The sequence below is a fragment of the Globicephala melas genome, chromosome 10 (genome assembly GCF_963455315.2).
Source record: "Globicephala melas chromosome 10, mGloMel1.2, whole genome shotgun sequence".
NCBI lineage: Eukaryota > Metazoa > Chordata > Mammalia > Artiodactyla > Delphinidae > Globicephala > Globicephala melas.
In genome coordinates, this window is record NC_083323.1 from 82,508,796 (window position 1) to 82,536,294 (window position 27,499).

Here is a 27,499-nt window from a genome sequence, read left to right on the forward strand (position 1 = left end):
ACATCCTGTAAGCTTCCAAGTTCAACTTCCTTTATTAAAACTTTACAAGAACTGCTAAGGAATAGCAAAATAGATTCATTTCCTTTTTCTTTCCTTTTCTCAGCTATTCAATAGGATGGGGTACTAAGGAACGGAAAAATGTGAGATACATACACTTAAAAGAATAAGAACAACTCATATAAATCATTTTTTTTAAAAAAACTCATTTTTTAAAATGGACAAAAGATCTGGGTAGACATATCTCTAAAGAAGACATACATATGGCCAATGAGTGCATGAAAAACGCTCAACATCATTTGTGATTAAGGAAATGCATATCAAAACCACAAGATACCACTTTATATCCACTAAGATGCCTATAACCAAAAAGATAGACAAAAAATAATAGATACATGTATATATATAACTGAATCACTTTGCTGTACACCTGAAACTAACACAACATTGTTAATCAACTATGCTCCAATATAAAATAGAAATTAAAAAATCAAATTTAATTTAATTAAGAAAAAGATAGACAAGTGTTGACAAGGATGTAGAGAAAATGAAATCCTCATACATTACTGGTGGGAATGTAAAATGGTGTAGCTGCTTTGAAAATCTGTTTTGCAGTTCCTCAAAGTGTTAAACATAGAGTGACCATACGATGCAATAATTCTACTCCTAAATATATACCCCAAAGAACTGAAAACATATGTTTACACAAAATGTTTTACACTAATGTTCTTAGGGGCATTATTCATGGTAGCCAAAAAGTAGAAACAACCCAAGTGCTTATCGGTGGTGAATGGATAAACAAAAGGTGGTATATTCATACACTGGGGTATTATCCAGTCATAAAGAGGAAGGAGGCACTGATAACGTGCTACAACACGGATGAACCTTGAAAACATTATATTAAGAAAAGGAGCCAGTCACAAGAGGTCCGTACTGTATTATTCCATTTATATGAGACATCCAGAATAGGCCAGTCTGTAGAGGCAGAAGGCAGATTAGTGGCTGCCCAGGGTGGAGTGGGGTGGCGGATAGGGGTAGACTGCTAGTAGGTGTGAGGTTTCTTTTGAAGGGGATCAAAATGTCCTAAAGCTGATTGTGGTGATGGCTGCACAACTCTGAATATTTTTAAAAACGTTTAATTGAACAATTTAAATTGATGAATTGTTTGGTAGGAGAATTATATCACAATAAACCTTTTTTATTTTATTTTATTTTATTTTATTTTATTTTATTTTTGCGGTACGCGGGCCTCTCACTGTTGTGGCCTCTCCCGTTGCGGAGCACAGGCTCTGGACGCACAGGCTCGGCGGCCATGGCTCACGGGCCCAGCCGCTCCGCGGCACGTGGGATCCTCCCGGACTGGGGCACAAACCCGTGTCCCCTGCATCGGCAGGCGGACTCTCAACCACTGCGCCACCAGGGAAGCCCAATAAACCTTTTTTAAAAAAAGGAAGAGTGATGGATTTCCAGATTCTGGAACAGAATGGTCTGCTCCATTTGACTGAGAAGATCACGTTCCCTCAGGCTCAGACTGCTGACCAAGGAAAGTGCTCCAGGCACATCTCCACGACCTGGGGTGTTTGCCTAAGTGCCCTCAGCTACTCAGTATTCTCTTCTTGGGTAGAGAAGTACTATTAGCACCTAACTGCAGCCATGGGTACTCCTTGGGCTTTGCCTTGCTCTGTACAGCAAAGTACCAGCACCTCAAAGATTATCTAGCCTTTACCTCGAGAGAGTCAATGAGACCTGAGACTCCTGATAGCCAATAGTGAATTTAAGTCCCAAACCAGCCTGCCTTTCAAACAAAAAGTTCAGCACACTTCATCAAAATCTCCATTTGGTTATATATCCTTGAGTTTATACTATAGAAGGGGTAGAAATTCCCCCAGATGCCATCAAAGGTTGACATTTCTCATGTATCTGAATTCTGTGGTATAAGACTTGTACTTGCCATAAGAGTCTCTATAATACTTAAACAAAACAAAACAAAACCATAGAAGAGGGTCAGGATATGGTAGACCTAAAAATGAAGTTGAAATATAGTCCAATACTCACTTCCATACTTAGGTCATTATTCATCCTGATGCAACCTGAAAGATCTGTTCCTGGGTGGGGACCACCTGTAGGGCCTGGACACCTAATAATAGACAGTAAAGTTCCTTAATACAGGTGGAAAAACTGCAAATTTCAGCAGATACCAATCTATCACATAGTTCCCCTTCCCTGCCCCAATTTTACCGAATTTCTAATTAAGTTCATGTCTTAACGGAGACAATGATGAAAGAGGGCTCTAAGCTCCATCAGAAAGAGAGGTTATAACCATAGAGAATCTAGTCCCAAATGAAAATGAAGTATTTGCAATTCAGAGTCTTGCTTCCTGACCCTCGATACAGAAAGGAAACTTCATTGGGGTGAACAGTGCTCACAAACTCCACTGACATTTCTGAACTTTTCCTAAGGAAGAAATGTCTGTGTACTTAGAAAGGTGAGTGAGCTCAGATGAGCTTTGGTAGAGGGTATGTGCGAGCACAGGGATAGAGTCCCAAAGACTTGTTCACCTGGAGTGTGAAGGAATAGAAAGATGATCGAAACCTAGCTGAATGAGTTAACCTAGCAGTACATAGTATATTCCTAAAAACTGGGAAACATTTTAAGCAACCTAATTTGTCTTTTACACTTTAAGAATGGATATCATGAAATTCAAAAGAGCTATAGAGAAAACTATAAAGGTATCTTTGTTTTAAAATTGTCAATTTTCAGAAAGTTAGAGAAGTTACACAATAAAAGTTCCACAATAAAGATGTCGTGATGTCAAGATATGAAACTTTTACTGATTAAAAGTTTAGGCAATAGGAATAGGCCACCCACGAAAAGTAGGCCAAGTGTATTTTGCCCTTTTAACTTACTTGTGCCTTCCAGTCACATCCAAAGCACCTTCCTCTACTTCTCCATATTTGGGCCTTTCACGTGAAGCATGGATTCGGTTGGCTACACATGAGAAAGGTGTCAATTCTAGTCTTGGAATTGCTGTAAGACTCTCCAGATACAAGGCATCTGCAGTAGAACAGAAAAGAATAAATATAGAAATTAATGGTTCAAATTATATATATATACTATTTCTTTTCCTCTTGGGAGATTAGACCATTTCTGAAAAAACAAAAGTCAGTTCAATTCAATTAACATTTTTTTTTGAATTTTTGAATTTTATTTTATTTATTTTTTTATACAGCAGGTTCTTATTAGTTATCCATTTTATACACATCAGTGTATACATGTCAATCCCAATCGCCCAATTCATCACACCACCACCACCCCCCGCCGCTTTTCCCCCTTGCTGTCCATACGTTTGTTCTCTACATCTGTGTCTCAATTTCTGCCCTGCAAACTGGTTCATCTGTACCATTTTTCTAGGTTCCACATATATGCGTTAACATGCGATATTTGTTTTTCTCTTTCTGACTTACTTCACTCTGTATGACAGTCTCTAGATCCATCCACGTCTCAACAAATGACCCAATTTCGTTCCTTTTTATGGCTGAGTAATATTCCATTGTATATATGTACCATATCTTCTTTATCTATTCAATTAACATTTTAACATTACAACCCCCCACCCCCTAAATTTTGATGCCTAGTTATGAGGGGTAGAAATGTCAGTTACTTTTTTAAGCAGGAGGTAGGGGTGAAGGAGGAGAAACAGAAACCCTTACCTAGTAAGCAACTAGAGGGGTCAATAACAATCTGCTACCAGGGGGCAAAATCCAGCCAGCCTCTTGTTTTTGTAAATAAAGTTTTATTGGAACACAGACACACCCATTCATTCAGTATCATCCAAGGTTGCTTGTGGGCTACAACAGCAAAACTGAGTAGTTGCTGCAGAAACCGTACAGCCTGCAAAACCTCAAATATTTACTATCCGGCCCTTTACAGAAACAGTTTATCAACTCCTAAAGAGAAAAACAGTTTGACATTGTAATTGTAAACCACTGAAGAGTGCAGGAAATAGGGTGGCAATTTTTTTTTTTTTTTTGAGGAAACTGTCTTGTCACGTTTTTCTGAGTATAGGAAGCAGCAGAATTTAATAGAAAAAACATAGGCTTTGAAATTAATCACAATTTTTAGTTCAAATCCTGACCCTGACACATAAACCAGGTGTGTGATCTCGGATAAATAACTAAACCAACTCAGCCTCAGTTTACTTACATATAAAGTGCCACATGGGGACTTCCCTGGTGGTCCAGTGGTTAAGAATCCACCTTCCAATGCAGGGGACTCGGGTTTGATCCCTACTTGGGGAACAAAGATCCCACATGCCTCGGGGCAACTAAGCCCGTGCGCTGCAACTACTAAGCCCACGCGCCACAACTAAAGGGAAGCCCACGTGCCGAAATGAAGTGCCCGTGCGCTGCAATGAAAGATTCTGCTTGCCACGACTAAGACCCAATGCAGCCAAAACTAAATAAAGAATATTTTTTTTAAGTGCCACATGACCTTAGGCAAATTATTCAGTGTTCCTGCTAACTTATCTTTAAAATGTGAATTACATTAGCATCTACCTCACAGGGATATGGTGAGGATTAAATGAATTAACAGGTACATGAACATACAGGTCTGCAAATTACTCAGTGTTCCTGCTTCCTTATCTTTAAAATGTGAATTACATTAGCATCTACCTCACAGGGATATGGTGAGGGTTAAATGAATTAACAGGTACGTGAACATACAGTTCTGAGAGCAGAGAACTGTTCCTGGCACATAGCGGGCACTCTTTCAGTGCTGCCATAGTATTGTTACCATCACTGAGTTAGTGTGGGTAAAATCGTCTCTGTAAAGCACTTATCTACTGTCTGACACAAACTGGCCACTTGTTAGTAGTGGTAGCAGTTTTCTCTCTTCTGGTTGAAATGATCCACAAGTCACTCTACTTGCTTCTTATTCCTTCTTAAATTTATTTTGATAATCATCCCATTTCTTTTGTCATTTCGGAACCAACCATTAACTTTTGCTTTCAAGCACATCCAGGTTGTGATGAGAGATACCACCACTTTCAGCGTTTCCTAAGATAAAGTTCATTCTCCTTAGACTGGCATTAATAGTCCATGAGGTGACCTACAACATGCTCCAAACTTAAATTCTACTCCATCCTGACCCAGTGACTTATCCAGCATGGACTCTTCTCCAAACACTTAAAACTTTTGCATTTTTTTCCCCCTCATGTCATTCTCCCCAGTTGGAATACTTTTTCCATGCTTTTCGCTTTTCCAAATGCAGCCCGTCTTTCCATGCCTGGTTCAACACTCATTTCTTCTACAGAGCCTTCTCTGAACCCAGGTCTTACTTCCTTAATAGTCTGTGAGTTACTTTAGGACTCACTTTCTAGTATACATAAAATAGTGCCTTGCACAGAGTAGGTGGTCAAATATAAGTTGACTGATTGAATTCAGGGATAAACATCTAAGTTTCCAACATTTGCTATACAATTGTGATTAATTATTTTCCCTCTCAAGAAGAACCCCACCCCCAGCTGTGTCTGACAGGGTATAGGAAAGGGTCTATCCACGCTTACCCAGCAGAGGTGTGTACCAGCAGGTATGTCTGAAGGTCAGGGGTAGCTGATGTATTCTTGCTTCTTGACCACTATATCGTTTATGGCAACACTGCTTCTGAACAGAATATCAAGTACTATTAGCTTTCCAAAGGGCTGTAATATATTTCATAATCTCTCTTCATCTCCAAAATTAGAAAGAATATCACTGTTCTCCCGCAAGAGAGTTTGAGAAGAAAATAAATGACATCAAGTAACAAAGTTTTCATGCTTTGGATCAAAAGGGACGTAGCTTATAAGTAAAAATGTAATTCTTGTTAAAAATCACTCTTCAATAATTTAACAGAAAGATAACATCAATTCCCAATAATCAACACTTTCATATAAACAAAGGCTTTGAGGAAAGAAATATGAGTGAGGGGCAAGTTTAGTTATATAATTCTTCTTCATGATACCGTAATCAAAAATTTTAAATAGTACCATTTCCTAGGGCCTATCAAAATTGTGTGTGTGCACATGATAAAGAAAAAAATAGGTATCTTGCATTGTCTGATACCCTCTCAAGAAAATCAGTATAGCTTAGAATTCTAACTTTCTAATACACATTGGACTTAACTTTCTATTTTGGCATAATAGGAGATTCACAATTGGCACTTAAATAGTTTCAAAAAGCTTAAACTCACCAACTGTTCCTGGAGAGGTTGGTGAATTCTATCCGTGCAGGACAAGGGATCGTAGTGAGGAAATTCCTCATCTAAACAGCTCTGTCATGAGAAAAATGGTGGAGTGCATTCAAAGACAGAATGATGGGAGAGTGACAGATACAAAATACATTAGATTTAAGATGTGATGCTACCTGAGAAGGAGAAAATGGACTAGTTCTTTATCTTGTATTTTTCATTAAGGGAACAAGTTTGTAATGGTAAACCTCTCACTGCATTTCCCCCATTACTTGTTCTAGGAATGAAATCCAAAGATCAGGAACAGGAAACTGAATGGCTTTGTCACTGAAATCTTCAAGCAGAGACCAAAGAAGCTTGTTGGAGACATAACTCAGAGAGTGAAAATGCTGTCTGTGAAATTTCTACAGCAATGAAATTGCGACTTTTGTCCAAGAGGTAGATACATGTCTATCAGTTACATTGTAATAGAAAATTGGTGTTCTTGAGATGATTATGGAGATTTTTCCAGTTCAACTTATTGTAAGGGGATTTTTCGGCACTCTGCCTAGCTTAATCTCCTACATGAATTTTTTTTTTCTCCTTAAACAGATGTGCCTGCATTATGCCCTAGAAACAGATACATGCAAATATCACCCTTCTCTCTTTCCTCCTCCAGCCCCTTCCCTCCAGTGCCAACCTTGCTGTTCCTTATGTTCTTTATTTATGAACAGAAAGGAGAAATTCACCAAGTGTCAAAAGGGAAAGAAATACATTTAACTGTACCATGGATATCTTGAGACATCCAGACAGAGAGGAGTTGAAAGTTTAATTCAGATAGGAGAGAAAAGAGACAGCAACCATCAAAGTCCACTCAAGAGTCTCAGAAAGGAGGTGCCTAAGACTAGCAAACTGGCCCTTTGCTAACAGATACAGTTCTGAAATGCTCCCTCTCTGAAAGATGTTATTAGGAGCCACGCACTCATGTGCATTCTCCCCTCCTGTTTTGCTAAATGCTTTCAGTGCATAAGAAAACAAAGTCTACCAGAGCATCTTTTCTAACTTGATTATTTAATTTTATGGCTAAAATTATTATATATTATAACTTAGCTTCAAAATCTTAACACCAACTGGACAACTTGCCCACAGTAAACACATATCATAGAGGTTTGGGTCTTTTTGTTTGCTTTTTACCTGAAACAGCAAGCCGTGGAGTTGTCCTTTAATTAACTTCTTTCTTAGTGACTCAATTGTTGCTATAAAGAGAATTTATAACCAGATTAATATGACAATTCGTAACCCCCTTTTCCCTTAGTTCATTTTGTAAACTTTTTTTCCTAAAGATTTTTTGATGTGGAAAGATTTTTTGATGTGGACCATTTTTAAAGTCTTTATTGAATTTGTTACAATATTGCTTCTGTTTTGGTTTTTTGGCCCCGAGGCATGTGGGATCTTAGCTCCCCGACCAGGGATCGAACCCGAACCCCCTGCACTGGCAGATGAAGTCTTAACCACTGGACCGCCAGGGAAGTCCCATTTCATAAACTTTTAACAGCTTTCAATTTGAGGCCTGAGGAAAGGAAAGAGAAAACAACGGCTTCTGAGAATGACGTTCTCAACTCATGACTCGTGAAACTGGGAAAGCAGAAATAAAACAGGTAGGAGCAACTAAACCATTATTGCCCTTGAGTATTTAAAATTAACCTTGATAGATGCAAGTGAATTATCTTCTAGAAGTGAGTCACAGAATTATTCATGCTAAAAAGGGAATACACCTCAGAGGTCACTCGGTCCAACCTCCTACCCATGGGGAAATTGTCTCTTCAATAAGCCTCTGCTTGAGCTACAAGCAATGGAAGCCCTGGAAATGGAGCCATAGAATCTCAGATTCCTACAAGTAGGTCTGGGATCATGAAGACACTGATATCCTGAAGATTTAAGTGGATAAATGGTTATTCGTGGAGCCGAGATCAGGCTCATAGGACAACGCTCCGTTCACTATACTCTTTTGTGAAATTAAAAATATGTGTCTCTCTACTTAACTGAAATCTGCTTCCCAGTAACTTCCAAATTGTCCTCTCTGGAATAATGAAAGTGATAAAAATACCTATTTAACTTCTTAAGTTAAATAGCAACATATTACTTATTTGACAATCTATACCCTTTGAAAGATAGCCAAGAACCAGAAAATAGCCTGAAATCTTGGGAACAACCAAAATAGATGTTGATATCCATGCCCTTTATCCATGTGGCAGATCCTCACAGTTCACTCAGACAGTGGGCTCTGAATTTATACATAATTCTCACAAGCTTGACTGTTTTCTCAGCCCACAGATGATTAAAAACAAAAATTAAATGAGGGTACGAAGCTCTGTTAGATGGAGGTGTATTAATAGCTGCCACTTAAAAAAAAAAAACCCACTAACAGCCAGGAAAATTAACAGCAGATACTCTGGCGTCCAAAACACATAGAAATCTGGTGCTTCTTATTTTAAAGACCAACAGTTTTATATCTCAGTAGCCTGAAGAAATTCTGCGCCATGAAAATAATGCTAATACATGTGGAAATTACAGAATCTAATTATAAATATTTTTCAGGGATAAAGAGCTTGAAAAGCTTCAATTATGTGGAAAATTCCCCATGTAAGATTTATTTTGTAAGAATATTTTTTTGTAAAAATAACATTTCCCAATTAAGCTTGACAGTGTTTATGAGGCCCACAAGGAGGAAAATATATTTTTAAACTATTTCCAACATATGTAAGTTAAGAAAAATTAAACTCTTAATACTTAGAACTCTAGTAAAGATTCAGTTTTTAAAAATTCTCTGTGTTAACTGTATTAAGAAGTAAGCCTCTGTCCTCCTCCTGACCTATATCTGAGCAACAGCAATCAAAGTTTTCAGAAGTGGCCAACATTATGCTTCTGAAGTTGTGTATCTCAAAACACTGTCTTTGAATTTCCAAATTAAGCTTGTGTTCAGAAGAAATAATGAGTTAGTATAAGACTGTCTAAATTGCCCATCTGCTTTCCCACCAGGCAATCTTGATTTTTAGAAATAGTCCATCTCAAAACAAGTTCCAAGTTGTAAACCTCATTTCAACAGATGTTTTGTGCAATGGGTAGCAATTATTTTCATATGTTTCATAAGGCGAAACAAGCTGGCTTATGACGTTAATTTGCATGTACCTTTGCATTCTTCTTTATGTGTTTGGAGTTGGACCTGCCATGTCTCTAGGGCATTTAGGTTTCACATGGAAGCAACTAAAACAATGGCCACTGTTTCCCCTGCTGTTGCCATCTGTGAGGTAGGATGAGAACAGTTGTCTTGGATACATTTTCTTTGAAGGAAGCTGAGATAAAACAACTTTCTAAATGACTATGCACTAAAGCTTTCAGGCAAAGGCCCTGCGATTAATTGGCTGCTGAAAATCAAAACCATGATATTGAGCTGTAATAATGTTAGGTATCAATAAGCGTTGACGTTTATGGATTATGGACTTCATAACACTGTAATATAATGTGTTACTCAATGTTCTATAGAATTGTGCATTACAAATATTAAAGTTCATTGAAATTCATAGACTAGAAGAAAATAATTCACAACCCACGTATCTGTCAAAGTTCTTGTATCCAAAATATATAAAGAAAAGAAATCCTACAACTCAGTAACAAAAGGACAAGTGACCTAATTTGAAAAAGGGCAAAAGACTTAGATACTTCACAAAGAAGATATACAATGGCTAATCAGCCCAACAAATTAAAATCACAGTGAGATACTCCGTCATGTAGAGAAAATGAAAAAGACTGACATCACCAAATGCTGGGGTTGTGGATACCTGAAACTCCCACACGTTGCTGCTACGAGTGTGAAATGCTACAAACTCTATGGAAAACCGCTTGCAGTTTCTTAAAAAGTTAGAATTACAGCTCTACTATGATCTAATATCTCTGCTCCTAGATATTTATCCTAGGTTAAACAAAAACACAGGTCCACACACAGACCTATACACAGATGTTCATAGCAGCTTTCTCCCTAACAACCCAAAACTGTAAATATTAGGTTGGCCAAAAAAGTTCGTTCGGGTTTTTCCATAAGATTATGGAAAATCATCTTGGCCAACCCAATCATTTAGATGTCCAATAATAGGAGAAAAGATAATCAAATTGTGGAATGTTCTTACAAAGAAATGTGGCTCCACCATGAAAAGGGCATCCCATTGATAAATACAACATAGATAAGTACTACGCTCAAGGAAACACGCACACACAAAAGTATGTACTGTATAACTCAATTCTCGAACAGCCTAAGCTAACCCACCAGTGATAGAAATCAGATCAGTGGTTGCTCCTTGTGGTGGTGAAGGTAGAAGTGGGGAGGAACTGTTTTCGCGTACCGAAAAACAAACAAACAAACAAAAAACTACAACAAGAACGAAAACAATGGGGCTTATAAAATAAATAGGGTTAGGAAGAGACCACTAAAAATGTATATGCAACATTGTAACCAGAGCGCTAACAAGCACAATTAGTAGTAGTACTTAAAAAGATAACATGGATCACTGAGACATGCAACTTAAAATGGCTAAAGGCTGACTCCCAGGATGCTAGAAATGCACAAAAACATTGGAGTGGAAATGCTGGTGACACTTTAAATGGCACAGTGCTGGTGGGGTGCTGAGAAAATGCAGATGGAAGTGGAACTCTGAGGCAGTGGGGCTGCTACAGCAACGCGGGCAGGAATACAACCTGCCGCAAAACGGAGCTCTGCGGGGCTGGGATGGCGCGTCTCTGGGAGGGAGGCCCAGGTGCAGACCCTTGTTTTTTTTTTTTTTTTTTTGCGGTACGCGGGCCTCTCGCTGATGTGGCCTCTCCCGTTGCGGAGCACAGGCTCCGGACGCGCAGGCTCAGCGGCCATGGCTCACGGGCCTAGCCGCTCCACAGCATGTGGGATCTTCCCGGACAGGGGCACGAACCCATGTACCCTGCATCGGCAGGCGGACTCTCAACCACTGCGCCACCAGGGAAGCCCAGACCCTTGTTTTTAATTTTCTTAAAATAAAGGTGAAAGTCTCCTGCTGCCTGTTAGCAGCCAAGCTGAGGGCTTTTTCCTCTCCTGCTGAAGGTTATAGTTGTATTCCTACCAATCCAGGTCCTAGACCCAGGAAAATTGTGAATGAAATGCTCATATTATCCTTACACGTCTTCACCCATTTGTCAATCATGAAAGAGACAATTTACGTGATAGAAACATACTCTAGCAGAATAGACTGTACCCAGTATGGCCAAGCATTAGCCACTGTTTGCATTTGTTACGTTATTTGTAAATTAACAACTCTGGCATTTTCTGGAAGAAGATACTGAGGCTCAGAGAGGGAAAGAGATTTGCCCAACTTTATCAAAGTCTTTTGTAGACTTAGAATCTAGGTTTGTTTAACCTCAAATCCCATGCTCTTTATCTTTGTGCAATACTTTCTCCTAGATTATTTCATCCATACCTGCATCTTTCATTTGGGAAAATGTAGGCCCCCATCCCATCAGAGCTGTCCAGCAAGCTGTATTTGACTTTGGTTCTCTCCTTGGTGCTCACCCCAACACCTGTGTTTAAGTGTCTCCATCACCTGAATCCCCCTTCCTGTCTCATTTCCCTCTTGTGTACTGACTGCTCAGGACATGTGGCTCTCATCTTGCATTCATCCTCAAAACCGTAGGCTGTTATCTGCCCCACACATCATGCCCTCCACGCTAAGAATAGCAAGCTAGAAGAGAGTTTCCAGTGAGTTCATCTAGGTGAAAGCCTTCTCTTAACTATAAAGTTCATATCAGATACTATGTTCAAATAAGGAATTATAATATACAGGAGCTTCTCAGGCTCTCTCTCCAAAGAAATATTTATGGTTTCTAAAGGAAATACAGTTTCACTCATTGTCTGTTGAATAAGCAAGTCAATGAAGATTTTACGTAGATAAGGGCAAAAAAGGATGAATACTAAAGGGGTGATAGCTTGGATTAGATCATTTAGTCTATGTTTCCGGCACATTGGATTCACCCCTAATATGTTGCATGCATGCCCTAGATCTAAGAAGCTTTATTCCTTTTTAAAGCAAACATTCATTTACATATGCACTGTTGCCTTTGTTAAGATACTTAGATACATATGAAGAAGCAGAAGAAAGAAAATATATGTTACCGTTCAAGAAATTTAGTAGTTCTAATGGTGCATTTCAGGGGGGCAAGCAGGCACACTAATTACCTCATAAATCAGTTCAGTCCTGATGGCAACTGAAAACTGGAACAATATTATTTATTCAACATTAAACTCAGGTATCTCATCAGATGTCATAAGCGACTTCCTACTTCCAGTTTGTGAACATTGTCATTGACCTAAACATTTGGACACAACAACTGCATCCTCACACAATTTGCTAATGACCCTGTCTTAGATGCAGCAGAAAGCAATTGCCGTAACACTTAGTGAATTTATGAAGCTAACCGGAAAGCTTCACAAGAACTAAGTGGATTTAAACAGTTTTGTTGTCTGACTCAGAATTCAAACAGTATGTGATGGCAGTGGTCATGGTGGAATGTGTGAGGATGTGTTTGTGTTGTAACTGTCCTACCTTGTTGACGTTTGTTCACAGTCTATCTGGAACATCTGCTCTATAGACTTTTTGAAAATATGTGCTACCCTCTTCTTATAAAGGTTGATTTTTAAGGGCATTATTGGAAAGATCTTCGTAAGCAAAGGGTCTTAAGAGCAAAATGTTGATAGGTATGCCTTCTTTGGGCAGCAAAAGATACTAACAAGTAAAGGAGCTAATAAAGCCTGTGAGACTGTGAGCAATTCAAGACAGAAAGGAAGCATCCACCCTACTTTATCCAGCCAGAAAAAAATACATGCATTCAACATAGGGCAGCTTTCATATTCTATTTTACATGATACTTGGACCAATTATCCCCTGAGGATAGACTGGGAAGACACCAGCAAGTTCATAACATTGAGAATGTATATTTTGGAATAAGTTACAAAGGCTGACTTTTCCAAGAAGGTACTACAAGCCATAGTAGGTTGGAGGAGGGGATAAATCCTTTGTTTTATAAAACTATGGGGTATAATATTGATTTAAGCAAAGGATAAAAATAACTGGATCAAACGATTGGACCTCTAAGCACAGTGTCTAAAGCAAACACACCATAAACCAAATTTGGAATGCCTTAACGAAGGCATGTTCATGGCTCAAAATTAACAACTCCAATCACAAGGGGACATTCTCCAATGCCCTCTGAGCAATACAAAAAAAATAACATAAAGATTATGTAATTTAAAGCATGCTTTACATTGTCTGACAGAGTTAAGCAGAGTAAAATGACACTTACTGTTATTGAAAATGATCAAGTTCTACAAGGCTTAGAAATAAAAATAATAATAAAGTGTTGAATAACCACTGCTATCTTAGAACTAGCCAATTCCTTTAAACTCTTAAAGAGCTTTCTCAGATAACAGCAGAAAGGGTACAATAAATCCAAAACAAACACAAGTCTGAAATTTTCCATCACTAGCTTACCTTAAGTTTCTATTTAGTTATTACCCAAACCAATAACTTTCTATAAAAAGAACCTTTATACTGCTAGAACGAGAAGCTGGCTGGACAAAGGCAGTTGTCTGATAAATGGTCACATACATAAGCTTCATTTTTACTGAACCATGTTTCTAGAATAAAATAAGCTTAAAAATAATCTGACCTCTGTAATTTGACAATTGTCTTCTCACCCCCAGTCCTCAGTAAACGCTTATCTACTTTTAGGTAAAATGGCAAATGTTCTAGTTTTTAAAGTAAAATATATAGGTGAAGAACACAAAATTTTAAAAGAATTTTCACACATATATAATATTTTGATACACATTGAATTCATAAGTATTTTGCTCAACTCTAAAATTACTGCTTAAAAGAAAATAGAGAGGCAGGGCCTCTTCTACCATATGATGGGTACAAACCAGCTAATAAAGTCAGAGTAGAATATGTAAACAATTTCCAAGTTCAACTATCTCATGCATACAAGATTTTTTTCCATGTTTACTTTTACAGATATTGAGAGGTTTTGTTTAATTTTTAAAGAAATAACAGTCATGGAAAAATCCAGCTTGTAGTAGACAACCAAAAGGGAAAGTTAATGGTTAAATCCATCCACCTAGCCACTAGGCAGATCTCTCTGGAAGCCCATAACACTGCTTCTGGAGCCATTTCATCATCATGAATTCAGTAATAAGATAGCAGCTGGAATCTAGAAAAATGGCTGTAGTCCTTCTGCCCCACCTCAGAGTGGACCGAATTCAGACATAACAAATACTTGCTACTCACTTTTCGGTTTTCTTGTCTTCTGCTCAAGTGTCTGGCAAGTGTTCACTAACTCAGTATTTATAGTCTGGAGATTTCGTTGATCCGAAATTGCTTCCTCTAATTTACGCAGCAAAGGCTTAGCTTTTTCCCTGGCAGAGTGGGCTGCCTGATCTCCATCCTCCACCTGGATACCGACAGTTAATGCTGGATTTTAGCAGGGTGGCCGGGAAAGAAAGCAATTGAGCACTCACTCTTATGCACACGAAACTGAAAATGTGCTTTTCTTCTCAGGGCAGTGATAAGCCTCCACTGAACTTCTGCAATTCTGTGTTTGCATGGGCTTCGTATGCCTGAGCTATTTCTACAGCGGCAAAAGTCTTGGTATGTCAAGTCGCCTCTTTCTGCAAAGTTACCTCTTTCATCAGCAGTCTGTTGACACCGCCTCTTACAACTCCCCCTTTACTTCCTCCGCTCACTGCTAGTCGAGAGGGACTGAACTTTGCAGTTCCTCTTTGTTTTTTTGGTTCCTCCTCCATTTTTACTTCAGGGTTTTAAGGACATCTGAGGAGACTTCCTGTGCATATAATGTAGTCAAAGGCCATCTTACCTGCTCCGCTGCCCCCTCCAACCATTGGCTGGCTTCTTGGACCTTCTTCCTGAGGATGGCTTCCTGGTTGACAGCATCCTCTTGCAGTTGTGTGATCGCTTCTAGTTGTTTCTGCCTAGTTAAAAAAAAGTCCAAACCACAAGCTGTCAGTGACATTTCAACTAAGAGTCACCCCCTGGGAAGTTATGACAAATTCAAACTTAATATATACTTCCTCAGAGATGAGAGGAAAAAGTGAAAGTATTTACAATATAGAAAAATGCTTCACAAATATAGAATTTTAATTAAAGCAATCGTATTGATCACTTAGTCTGATAACCTCACTTTACAGATAAGAACATTTAGTTTCCTATTCTACACTGGAATATTCAGTTCCCCACAAGCTACATTAATAGTACTTAGCTACGTTGGCACTACAATAAGGTCACTGTGACAGGTACCATATTTACATAGCACAGCTAGCTTTTTCAAAAAAAAAAAAAAAAAAAGAAAGGAAAGGAAAAGCGAAGAAGGGAAAAGAAAAAAGAGAGAAAAAAAGAAATAAGTGCTTTGTTTCAGGACCTTAACCTTTCTCCTTAAGAATTGTCAGTCATGGTATAACTATGTGCCATGAGCACAGGAAGGGCTGCTCCCAAGAACAGACAAAAGTTAGCTGTTAGTATTTCCACTGCAGTCCTCTCTTTTCTAAAGCCTTTCCCCTCCCTTTCTTCCTCACCCCAAATCTCTTAGTGTTGTTATGTTACTTCTCTTTTGGATCCAACCCTAATTCCCCAAATATATAAAAATGCATCTGTTAGCTGATGAGATTATTTAAACCATGTTATATATCAATATATCAATGGCTATCTGGAAACAACGGGACCTGAATAAGGGTCTTAGCTCACATGAATGAGAACCTTTGGGAGTTTCAAAGCAGTGAGGAAGACACTGTCAGGTTTAGGCCTTGTGCATACCTCTCAAATGTTAATACATAGTCAGAATCCCATTGTACATTGACATAAATCCAGCCCTGATTACAAGAAGGACCATATGAGAGACAAAGATGGTTTCAGAGAATGCTTCACCACTATGGTAAGCCAACAAACAAAACCCTAACCAAAAATAAAAACAACCTAACAACCTAAACACACATTCTACTGAGCATTGTCCAACAGCATGTAGTCAGTTTTTTCTTTTTTTTTTTAAATTGTGGTTAAGAACATTTAACATGAGATCTACCCTCTTAGCACTTTAAAGTGTACCATACAGTACTGTTAACTATAGGTTCAATGTTGTACAGCAGATCTCTAGAACTTATTCACCTTGTGTAACTGAAACTTTATAGCCGTTGAATTACAACCATCCATTTGCCCTTCCCAAGCCCCTGGAAACCACCATTCTACTCCCTGCTTCTGTAAGTTTGACTACTTTGAATACCTCATATAATCGGAATCATGCAGTATTTGTCCTTCTCTGACTGGTTTATTTCACTTATCATGATATCCTCAAGATTCATCCACGTTATCACATGTGGCAAAATTTCCTTCTTTTTCGAAAAGCTTTCAAAAACATTTTTTTTAAAAAAAGCTGAGTAATATTTCATTGTATGTATATACCATATTTTCTTTATTTATTCACCTTTAATGAACATTTAGATTGTTTCCACATCTCTGCTATTATGACTATTGCTGCAATGAACCTGAGTGTGCAAATATCTTTTCGAGATTTTACTTTGAATTCTTTTGGATATATACCCAGCAGTGGGATTGCTGGATCATATGGTAGTTCTATTTTTAATTTTTTGAGAACCTCCAAACTGTTTTCCATAGCAGTTGCACCATTTTACATTCCTACCAACAGTATACAAGGGTTTCAATTTTTCTACACCCTTGCCAACACTTGGTATCTTTTGGGTTTTTTTTTTTTTATAATAGCCTTCCTAACAGGTGTGATTCATTCATCATTGTGAATGACTCATTGTGGTTTTTAATTGCATTTCCCTGATGACTAGTCATGTGGAACATCTTTTCACGTACTTGTTGGCCAATTTTATATCTTCTTTGGAAAAATGTCTATTCAATTCTTTTGCCCATTTTTAAATTGGGTTTTTTTATTGAGTTGTAGAAGTTCCTTCTATATTTTGAATATTAACCTCTTTTCAGATATGTGGTTTGCAAATATTTTCCCCCATTCAATAGGTTACCTTTTCACTCTGTTAAATCTTTTGCTGTGTGCTTTTTAGTCTGATGTAGAACTACGTGCATATTTTTTCTTCTGTTGCTTGTGCCTTTGGTTTCATATCCAAGAAAGTATTGCCAAGACCAATGTCATGAAGCTTTTCCCCTAAGTTTTCTTCTAGGAGTTTTACAGTTTTAAACCTTATGTTTTAGTCTTCAATCCATTTTGAGTTGATTTTTGTATATGGTGTAAGATAGGGTTCATCGTTATTCTTTTGCATGTGGATATCCAGTTTTCCCAGTATCATTTGTTGAAAAGACTATCCACTCTCCATTGTGCATTCTTGGCACCCTACTTGAAGATCAGTTGACCATACATGTGAGGGTTTATTTCTGGACACTCTATTCTATTCCATTGGTCTGTAGCTTTGTAATATATTTTGAAATCAAAACGTGTGATACCTCCAGCTTTGTTCTTCTCTCTCAAGATTGTTTTGGTCCTTTGTAGTTCCACATGAATATTAGGATTGTTCTTTTCTATTACTGTAAAAAAAATGTCATTTGAATTTTGGTAGAGATTGCATTGAATCTGTAGATTGTTTCGGGTAGTACAGACATCTTAACAACATTAAATCTTCCAATCCATAAACACAAGATGTCTTTCCATTAGTTTGCATCTTCTTTAATTTATTTCAGTGTTGTTTTATAGTTTTAAGTATGCAAGTCATTATCTCCTTAAAGTTTATTCTTATTTTATTCTTTGGATACTATTTTAAATAGGATTGTTTTCTCAGTTTCCTTTTCAGAAAGTTTATTATTAGTGTATAGAAATGCAACTGATTTTTGTATGTCGATTTTGTATGTTGCCACTTTGCCGAATTTGTTTATTAGTTCTAACTGCTTTTTGTGGAGTCTTTCTATATACGGATCACATCATCTCCAAACAGAGATGATTTTACTACTTCCTTTCCAATGTGGATGCCTTTTATTTCTTTTTCTTGCCTAATTGCTCAGGTTAGTACTTTCAGTACTACGTTGCATAGAAGTGGTGAGAGCGAACATGCTTGAGCTGTTTCTGATCTTAGAGCAAAAGCTTTCAGTCTTTCATCATTGAGTATGATGTTAGCTGTGGGCTTTTCACATACGACCTTTATTATGTTGAGGTAGTTTCCTTCTATTTCTAGTTTTTTGAATATTTTTATCATGAAAGGTGTTGAATCTTATCAAAAGCTTTTCTGCATCAATTTAGATGATAATGTGCTATTTATCCAACATTTTTTTAATGTTGTGTATCATATTAACTGATTTTCATATGTTGAACCATCTTGCATCCCAGGGATAAATCTCACTTGGTCACGGAGTATCAACTTTTTAATGGGCTGTTTAAAATGGTTTACTAGTATTTTGCTGAGGATTTTGTATCTATATTCATCAAGGATGAATAGTTTTCTTGTAATGTCTTTGGTTTTGGTGTCAGAATAATGCTGCCCTCATAAAATGAACCAGGAAATGATCCCTCATCTTCAATTTTTTGAAACTGTTTCAGAAGGGCTGACATTAATTTTCTTTTAATGTTTGGTGATTCACCAGTAAAGTCATCTGGTCCTGGCTTTTTACTGGTTGGGAGTTTTTTGAACACTGCTTCAACCTCTTTACTAGTTATGAGTCTGTTCGGATTTTATGTTTCTTCCTGGTTCAGTCTTGATAGGTTGTACGTTTCTAGGAATTTATCCATTTCTTCAAAGTTTTCCAATTTATTGCTGTATAATTGTTCACAGCAGTCTCTTATGTCCCATTTCCCCCCTGGTGGCATCAATTTTAATGTCTCTTCCTTCATTTCTCATTTGAGTTTTCTCTTTTCCTTAGCCTAGCAAAAGATTTTCATTTATCTTTTCAAAAACAAACAAATCAAGTTTCATTGATATTTTAAAAATGTTTTTATATTATCTATTTTGTTTATTTCTGCTCTGATCTTTATTATTTCCTTCCTTGTGCTTACTTTGGACTTAGTTTTTTCTTTTCTTTTTATAGTTCCTTGAGGTGTAAAGTTAGGTTGTTTGAGATCTTTCTTCTTCTTCTTTTCTTTTTTTTGGCTGTGCTGTGCAGCTTGCAAGATCTCAGTTACCCAGCGGGCCTCTCACTGTTGTGGCCTCTCCCATTGCAGAGCACAGGCTCCAGACGCGCAGGCCCAGCGGCCATGGCTCACAGGCCCAGCCGCTCCACGGCATGTGGGATCCTCCCGGACCGGGGCACTAACCCTTGTCACCTGCATCGGCAGGTGGACTCTCAACCACTGCACCACCGGGAAGCCCCAATATATTCTGTAGCTATTTGGTGGAATCCTTTATATGTGTCTGTTAGGTCCATTGTATCTATAGTATTGTTCAAGTGTGCTGCTTCCTTATTGATCTTCTGTCTCAATGTTCTTTCCATTATTGAAAGCGGGGTATTGAAGTCTCCTACAATGACATTATATTGCTATCTATTTCTTCCTTTAATTCGGCCAATGTTTGCTTTATATATTTAGGTGCTCTGATATTGGGTGCAATTATATTTATAATTGTATCTTCCTGGTGAATTGACTCATCGTTTTATAATATTCTTTGTCTCTTGTGACAGATTTTGACTTACAGTCTATTTTTTTGGACATAAGTATAGTCATCCCTGTTCTCTTTTGATTAGCATTTGCACATAATCCCTTTTACCACGCCTTCACTTTCATCCAATATGTGTTCTTAAATCTAAACTGAGTCTCTTAGAACAGTAGGGAGATGCCTTAAAAAACTAAAATAGAGCTACCATTTCAACCAACAATCCCATTCCTGGGCATATATCTGGAGATAACCATAATTCAAAAAGATACAGGCCCCCCAGTGTTCACTGCAACACTATTTACAATAGCCAAGACATGGAAGCAACCTAAATGTCCATCAACAGATGAATGGATAAAGAAGATGTGGTATACATATACAATGGAATATTACTCAGCCATTAAAATGAATGAAATAATGCCATTTGCAGCAACATGGATGGACCTAGAGATTATCATACTAAGGGAAGTAAGTCAGACAGAGAAAGACAAATATCATATGATATCACTTATATGTGGAATCTTAAAAAATGTCACAAATGAACTTATTTACAAAACAACAACAGACTCAAAGACTTCGAAAACAAACTTATGGTTACCAAAGGCGAAAGGTGGCGGGAAGGCATAAATTAGGAGTTTGGAATTAACATATATATACTACTATATACAAAATAGATAATCAACAAAGACCTACTGTATAGCACAGGGAACTCTACTCAATATTCTGTAATAACCTAAATGGGAAAAGAATCTGAAAAAGAATGGATATATGTATATGTTTATACATATATCACTGAATCACTTTGCTGTACACACGAAACTAACACAACATTTTAAATCAACCATACTCCAATATAAAATAAAAATTTTTTTTTAAAATGAGTCTCATAGACAGAATACAGTTGGGTCTTGTTTTTTAATCCATTCAATCTGCTCTATGTCTTTTATTTTGGGAGTTTGATCTATCTACATTTAAAGTAATTATTGATAGGGAGGGACTTACCACTGCCATTTGGTTAATTGTTTTCTGTCTTGTAGTTCTTTTGTTCCTCTTTTCCTGTCTTCCTTTGTGTTTCATTGATTTTTTTAATATTGATATGTTTTGATTCCTTTCTTTTTCTTTTGTGTATCTTTTATAGGTATTTTCTTTATGGTTACCATGGGACATACATAAAACATCTTACAGTTATAGTAACCTATTTTAAGCTGATAACAACTTAACTTCAATCACATACCATAAACCTACACTTTTACCTCTCTGCCCCCCATTTTATGTTTGATGTCACAATTTATATCTTTTTATATAGTATACCATTAACAAATTTTTATACTTTTGTTTATAATACTTTTTTAAAACTTTTATCCTAGAATTAAAAGTGATTTACTGTGTTTGCCTATATATCTACCTTTACCAGTGAACCTTATACTTTAATATGCTCTCATATTGCTGTTTATGGTCCTTTTGTTTCAACTTGAAGAACTCTTTTTAGCATTTCTTGTAAGGCAGACCTAGTGGTAATGAACTCCCTCAGCTTTTGTTTGTAGGCAAAGTCTTTATATCACCTTCATTTTTGAGGGACAGTTAGTTTTGCTGGGTATGGTGCTCTTGGTTGATAGTTCTTTACTTTCAGCACTTCAAATATATCATCCCACTCCCTTCTGGCCTGCAAGGTTTCTGCTGAGAAATCCACTGATAGTCATGAGATCTCCCCTGTAACTGGCAAAACCCTTTGCTGGCTGCTTTCAAAATTCTCTCTTTGACTTTTGACAATTTGATTATAATGTGTCTCAGTGTGGATTTCTTTGGGTTCATCTTATTTGAGATCTGTTAGGCCTCCTGGGTCTAGTGTCCTTCCCCAGATTTTGTAAGTTTTCAGCCATTATTTCTTTGAATAACCTTTCTGTCCCTTTCTTTCTCTCTTCTCCTTCTGGGACTCCCATAATACATATATGGGATATCATAATATCCCTTAAGTACATCCCTTAAATACATATATGGGATATCATAATATCCCTTAAGTCCCTTAAGTTTTCTTCACTCTTTTTCATTCTCTCTCTCAATCTCTTTTTTTTTTAACTCCTCTGACTGGATAATTTTCAATGACCTCTCTTCAAGTTCATTGATCTTTTCTTCTGCATCTGCTATTGAACTCTTCTGGTAAAATTTTCAGGATTCTTCTGCTCCAAGATTTCTGTTTGGTACTTTTTGTCTCTTTGTTGACAGTCTCACTTTGTTCATGCATTGTTCTCCCAACCTCATTGAACAACTTTATGACAGCTATTTTGAATTCTCTGTGGGGTAAATCATTTATCTCTGTCTTATTAGGTACAGTTTTTGGAGATTTATTTTGTTCCTTTGTTTGAGACATATTTTCCTGTGTCTTCATTTTTCTTGACTCTTTGTATTGGTATCTTCACATCAGAAAAAAGATCCACCTCTCCCAGTATTAGCAGACTGGACTTATACAGGAAAAATTCCTTACCAGTCACTTTGAGCAGAGATTCTAGGAGCCTCTCAAATCTTTATGTTGGTTCAACCCACCATTTCTGTTCTTAGTGGAACCTAGGCATCCAGGGTATAAGGGTCCCATCATCGCTCTAAGATGGGTGTGACAGAAGCCAGTCTCTTAGGAACCGCCCAGAATACCTGGAATGTTGGATGTGTGATCCAACTCTTTCCTTCCCTAGGGAGAAGCTGTGATCTGGAATTTTTTATCCACTTACTCTGCTCTGAGCTAGGGAGAGGGACTATGATGAGTGCTTGTGGGCCAATTCAAACCATTGTCTTTGTTCTCAGTGTCCCCCAGATGTCTATAGTACACCCAGTTCTGTCTTCATTCTGAGACAGGTAAGACACAAGTTGGTATTTTGGGCAGTCCTCAGCAAAGTTGGAATGTTGGGCACAATAGTCCAACTCTTTCCCTATTCAGGAAAAAGCTAGGAGCTGGGGGGGGTTCCTTATGATCATATAACACTGTGCCAGGAGCAGGAATTATGGTGCAAGGGTATCTAGAATTTTCCTACCATCTTTGATGTGGTTGGTTACCCATCATGGTTACCCAAGGTGAAGGAGCCTCTTAAGTATTAGTTTCTGGGTTTCTCACAAAAGGAATTTGCTCATGTATTACTGTTGAGTCAGTGTACCTATTGGGAGAAGGAGGGTCCAGTGCTTCCTATTCCACCTTCTTGCTGACATCACCTCCTCTGTTTTTTAAGACATCAATTTTATCTACTTTTATCTTTTCCAGGAATAGTCTAAGCTATCAGGAGTGTCCATTATCTTTCAAGGGGAAGCCAAAGGACTGTAAGGCCCAACAGAAACCCATATTTAATGATACTAAAGCTTTTAATCACTTATATGTATTTGTACCTATAAGACAATAACATTTATTTACTTTATGAAGCACAGCAGCCTTAGAAAAAGCTTTAAAAAATTAGATAGTACCATTCATTAAAGATATTCAACAAATGTTGAAACTTCAAAGATTTTTCTTCTATAGAGATTTTCATTATCATGTTGAGAGGCATAGTAGCTTTAGCTTTGGGTGTGCGTGTGTGTTTAAATTCAACAACTCTCCTTGCTAACATGTCCTAATGCTAAATCTTGATTTTTTTACTCCTGCCACGTCTGAGTCTCCCCCAGACTTTGCCATCTAGCACCCCATTTACCTAGTTTTCAGGCCAAAACCACCTAAGTCAAGGATGATTCTCTTTCTTGTATTCCCACATCTAATTCACTAGTAAGTCAGATCTGATCTATCCTCAAAATATAGTTTGAATCCAACCATTTCATATCACCTTCATAACTATCACCCTGGCTCACATTATACTCCTCACCTGGACTACTACAGTAGCACTTATCTCAGGGGCTTTCTTGACCATGACTCAGTAAATATTTTATATTTTAACTAAGCGCGCACGCACGCGCACACACACACACACACACACACACACACACACACACACACACACCCCTAGCTGAAACAAAACTTTTATGATATATTACTTACACTTACTATATACAATGTATTCTGATATTTTTATATTTATTTTTTTAAGTGGGTCATAATCCAGTAAATTGATTTCAGGATCTCTAATTGGTGATCTGTTATTGAAAAATACCTCTTCTCACTCGTCTCACTGCTTTCACTCTTGCCCTCTATAGGCAATTCTCTACATGGCAGCCAGAATGATTTTTCAAAACACAAGTTATATTACTTCCCTGCTTGTAATCCTCCAATTGCTTCCCATCTACTCAGAATAAAACCTCAATTCCTAAACATGAACTGCAAGGCTGTGGACCTGACCCCTGCCTATCTTTCTGACCTCATCTCCTACCACTGCCCAGCACTCATCCCATCCCTGTCATGCCGGCCTCCTGCTGCTCCACAAACATACCAAGCTCGTTACAACCCCAGGGCCTGTGCACTAGCTATTTCCTCTGCCTAGAACACTCCCCAGATCATCACATAGCTCACTCTCTCACTTCATTTATCTACTCAATTTATCACCCCTCAGACAGGCCCTTCCTGACCATTCTTTCTAAAATTAGGTCCTGGTCATTCTTGGTCTTCTTATCCTGCTTTAATTTTCTTCATATCACTTACGACTCCCTGGGATTATATTATATAATTATATGTTCATTCATTATCTGTGTCCCTTGATAGATGTTAGTTTCATGGAGGTAGAGATTTCTGTCCTGTTTTCTATAATTCCCTAGCATTTAGAGGGAAAACAAGTCTGGCAAAGAGGCGGCACTTGGATGTACAAAAGCATGTACAAATGATGACATGTTTTTCTCACCGAGCCCTCCAAAAGCCTTTTTTTTTTTTCTTTCACTGCCTCTCGTTGCCTCACTCAATTCTTTCCATTCCTCAGCACTGGAGTCTGTTTCTCTTGCACCAAAATGGAAGCTTTCTCCTCAGCAAACAGCTAACTCCTGAAAGTTTAATTTTAATAAGTATTTCCTACTTCATCTAAACATAGAATTCCCTCTCACCACCACAAAATACTTCACTCATGTTCTTATTCACAGTTAATACCTATAGGCAAATCATTTCGTGTGTAGCCTCTATGTGGCTTTGTGTCCTTTAAATTATGTTTAGAAGGCAGGGGCTAAGCCATCCTTCCACTCATGAGTATTATTTTGCCCAATGCTAAGTTCCTAGAGTATTATTAATAAATATTACATTCGATTTTAACAAGTAGAAGGTGGGGGATTAATAGTTGAAAGAATATAGGTTTTGAAGTAGACCATATCTAGGCCTGATCCCAGCTCGCACTTAACCCCACCAGGGTAACCTCCCTGGAGACAAATGTGTGTCAAATTCTTAGCACTACATGCATGCAACACAATGAGCTCTCAATAAATCGTACCTATTATTATTTAACTGGGCCGTTTGTGTGTCTAATAGGATAGTAAAGAAGATTCACTTACTCCTAGATGACTCCAGTGCAGGCCTCTCTCCAAATAGTTCTTTGCTGCTAAACGGAAGAATTTCAATGCTCCCTTTTGTGGAGATGGTATCTGTGTAAGGAAGCTGCATATCTACTTAACCCATTCGTCCTTTACCACTATGGGGAAGTCTGGGCTCCCGGTTTCTTTTTTTTTTTTTTTTTTTGCGGTACGCGGGCCTCTCAACGTTGTGGCCTCTCCCATTGTGGAGCACAGGCTCAGCGGCCACGGCTCACGGGCCCAGCCACTCCGAGGCATGTGGGATCTTCCCAGGCCGGGGCACGAACCCGTGTCCCCTGCATCGGCAGGTGGACTCTCAACCACTGCGCCACCAGGGAAGCCCTCCAGGTTTCTTAGGGAAAGCAGAAGATCATCTTCCTGAGAGTTCCTTCTGGTATTAAACTCTCTCTGATACCTAGTTTCCTTATTTGGGGGGAATAAAATAGTTTCTTCTTGCTATTTTCTTTCAGCAATCTTGGTCTCTAAGTACATTTTTTTCTTTTACTTTATTTAAATGAAAAATACACCCATATTCATTCATTCAGTCAGTCAAAAAGCATTTCTTAAGGGAATGCTAAGTAAGGCATTAGCAGCTATATAAATAGTGGTTAACAAAAGATCTAACCCCTGTCCTTGTTTAGTATGTGGTTTACACAGTGTACAAATTTCGAGAGTTTTCCCCAGAAAACATAATAATTAAGGGGAATTCCCTGGCAGTCCAGTGGTTAAGACTCCGTGCTTTCACTGAGGGCGAGGGTTCAATCCCTGGTCGGGGAACTAAGATTCCACAAGCCGTGCAGTGCAGCCATAAATACATACATACATACACACATACACACATACATAAAACACAGGTACTTTAAAAAAAAAGAATTAAGGTGAGAGGAAGGATAAGATTTTAAGTCACTTTATATTTAGAGTCTTCTATTCCCTATGACTTCTTTCACTTGAAATTTAATTGACTAGGGCCCAATGTAATGCATTGTACCCTGAGATGGAACATAAAGCCCAATGGGATAGGAGTCAACAGTCCCAGCATCAAGTCCTTCCATTAACAGAGCTATTCATAGATTTTCCATTAATAACTCTCAGGTCTTGATCAATTCACTTTACATCCTTTTGCCCCAGTCCTCTGTAAAATTATGAGGTTTTACTAAATAATCTCTAAGGTCCCTTCTGGTTAAAAGAATTCTATAGTCTGATTCCAAACTCCTTCTCTAGGGAAAAATAACTCAGTATATGGATTTCCATAGATTTCAAGTTTACGACTTGCAATTTTGAATATATGAGTCAATTTCATACTCTTTCACAATCCAAAATTGTCAGATGAAATGTCTTCCCTGAAAAAGTGTCATCTGAAATCAAGGTATACAACTTGAAAAAAGTAAACTGAATGCCACGGCACAATTACAAACATGTTATATATATAAAGCATGGGTTTCTTATATATAAGGGATCATCACCTGGGAAGAAATTCTTTTCTGAAATAAAAATATTCCAGCCTGAATCTCTTCAGAATCTCTCTCAATTCGGCAAACTCTTTATCAAGGGATTCTTTGTGGTTTCTCAAGCTGTTCAGCATTAATATACAAAGGTTTAGCTTCTCTTCCTTGATATATTTGAATTCCTATAAGAAGAGTCACAAAACAAACTCCACTGTTCCAATGTTAAATATAAAGAAATAAGAGGCAATATAACATGCTGTGGCCATTCCCACCTCAACAGCATTCACGGTTACTGGACGCTAAAATTCTCATTGAACAGATAGCAATTCGCAGTTGCCTACAGATTGATTATCCTGTGGGTTGATCATCTCAATTTAACAAGTACATATTAGGTACCCATAGTGTGCCTAAAATTGAGCTTTGCTTTCTTTTTCTTAAGATACGTGACCATGTCATCAATAATCACAATTGCTTTAGAATATAATGGGACTAGGAAATGCAATAAAATCAGTATTTGTTGATTACCATATTCAAACACATATTAAAAACCTTTTTAAAAAGGTAAGTTTGGCAAGGGCTGAAATTAATATTCCAGAGTTTACTTCATGCTTTAGCTTAACTCAGGGGGCTGAGAGATGTTAGGAAGTCGTCTGGCAGTCAAGAAGCAGAGATAATAAGTGATGGATAAATTAAAGAGATTTCTTTT

At 37.8% G+C, this 27,499-nt stretch overlaps 1 protein-coding gene across 4 annotated transcripts in view; it reads right to left on the reverse strand.

The window, feature by feature from the left end:
- Positions 1-27,499, reverse strand: part of IRAG2 (inositol 1,4,5-triphosphate receptor associated 2) — a 94,304-nt gene that overhangs the window by 36,702 nt on the left and 30,103 nt on the right. Inside the window, exons 16-23 of one of the 4 annotated variants that reach the window (XM_030830554.3) lie at positions 26,812-26,975; positions 15,148-15,262; positions 14,562-14,724; positions 7,396-7,457; positions 6,226-6,306; positions 5,564-5,660; positions 2,904-3,051; positions 2,053-2,134 (exon numbers count right to left, since the gene is read on the reverse strand). In XM_030830554.3, the coding sequence (XP_030686414.2) occupies positions 2,053-2,134; positions 2,904-3,051; positions 5,564-5,660; positions 6,226-6,306; positions 7,396-7,457; positions 14,562-14,724; positions 15,148-15,262; positions 26,812-26,975 (912 nt within the window). Of the gene's footprint in view, positions 1-2,052; positions 2,135-2,903; positions 3,052-5,563; positions 5,661-6,225; positions 6,307-7,395; positions 7,458-14,561; positions 14,731-15,147; positions 15,263-26,811; positions 26,976-27,499 lie in introns of those variants that run through there. The other 3 variants (XM_030830555.2, XM_060305897.1, XM_060305898.1) reach the window with 3 other exon arrangements.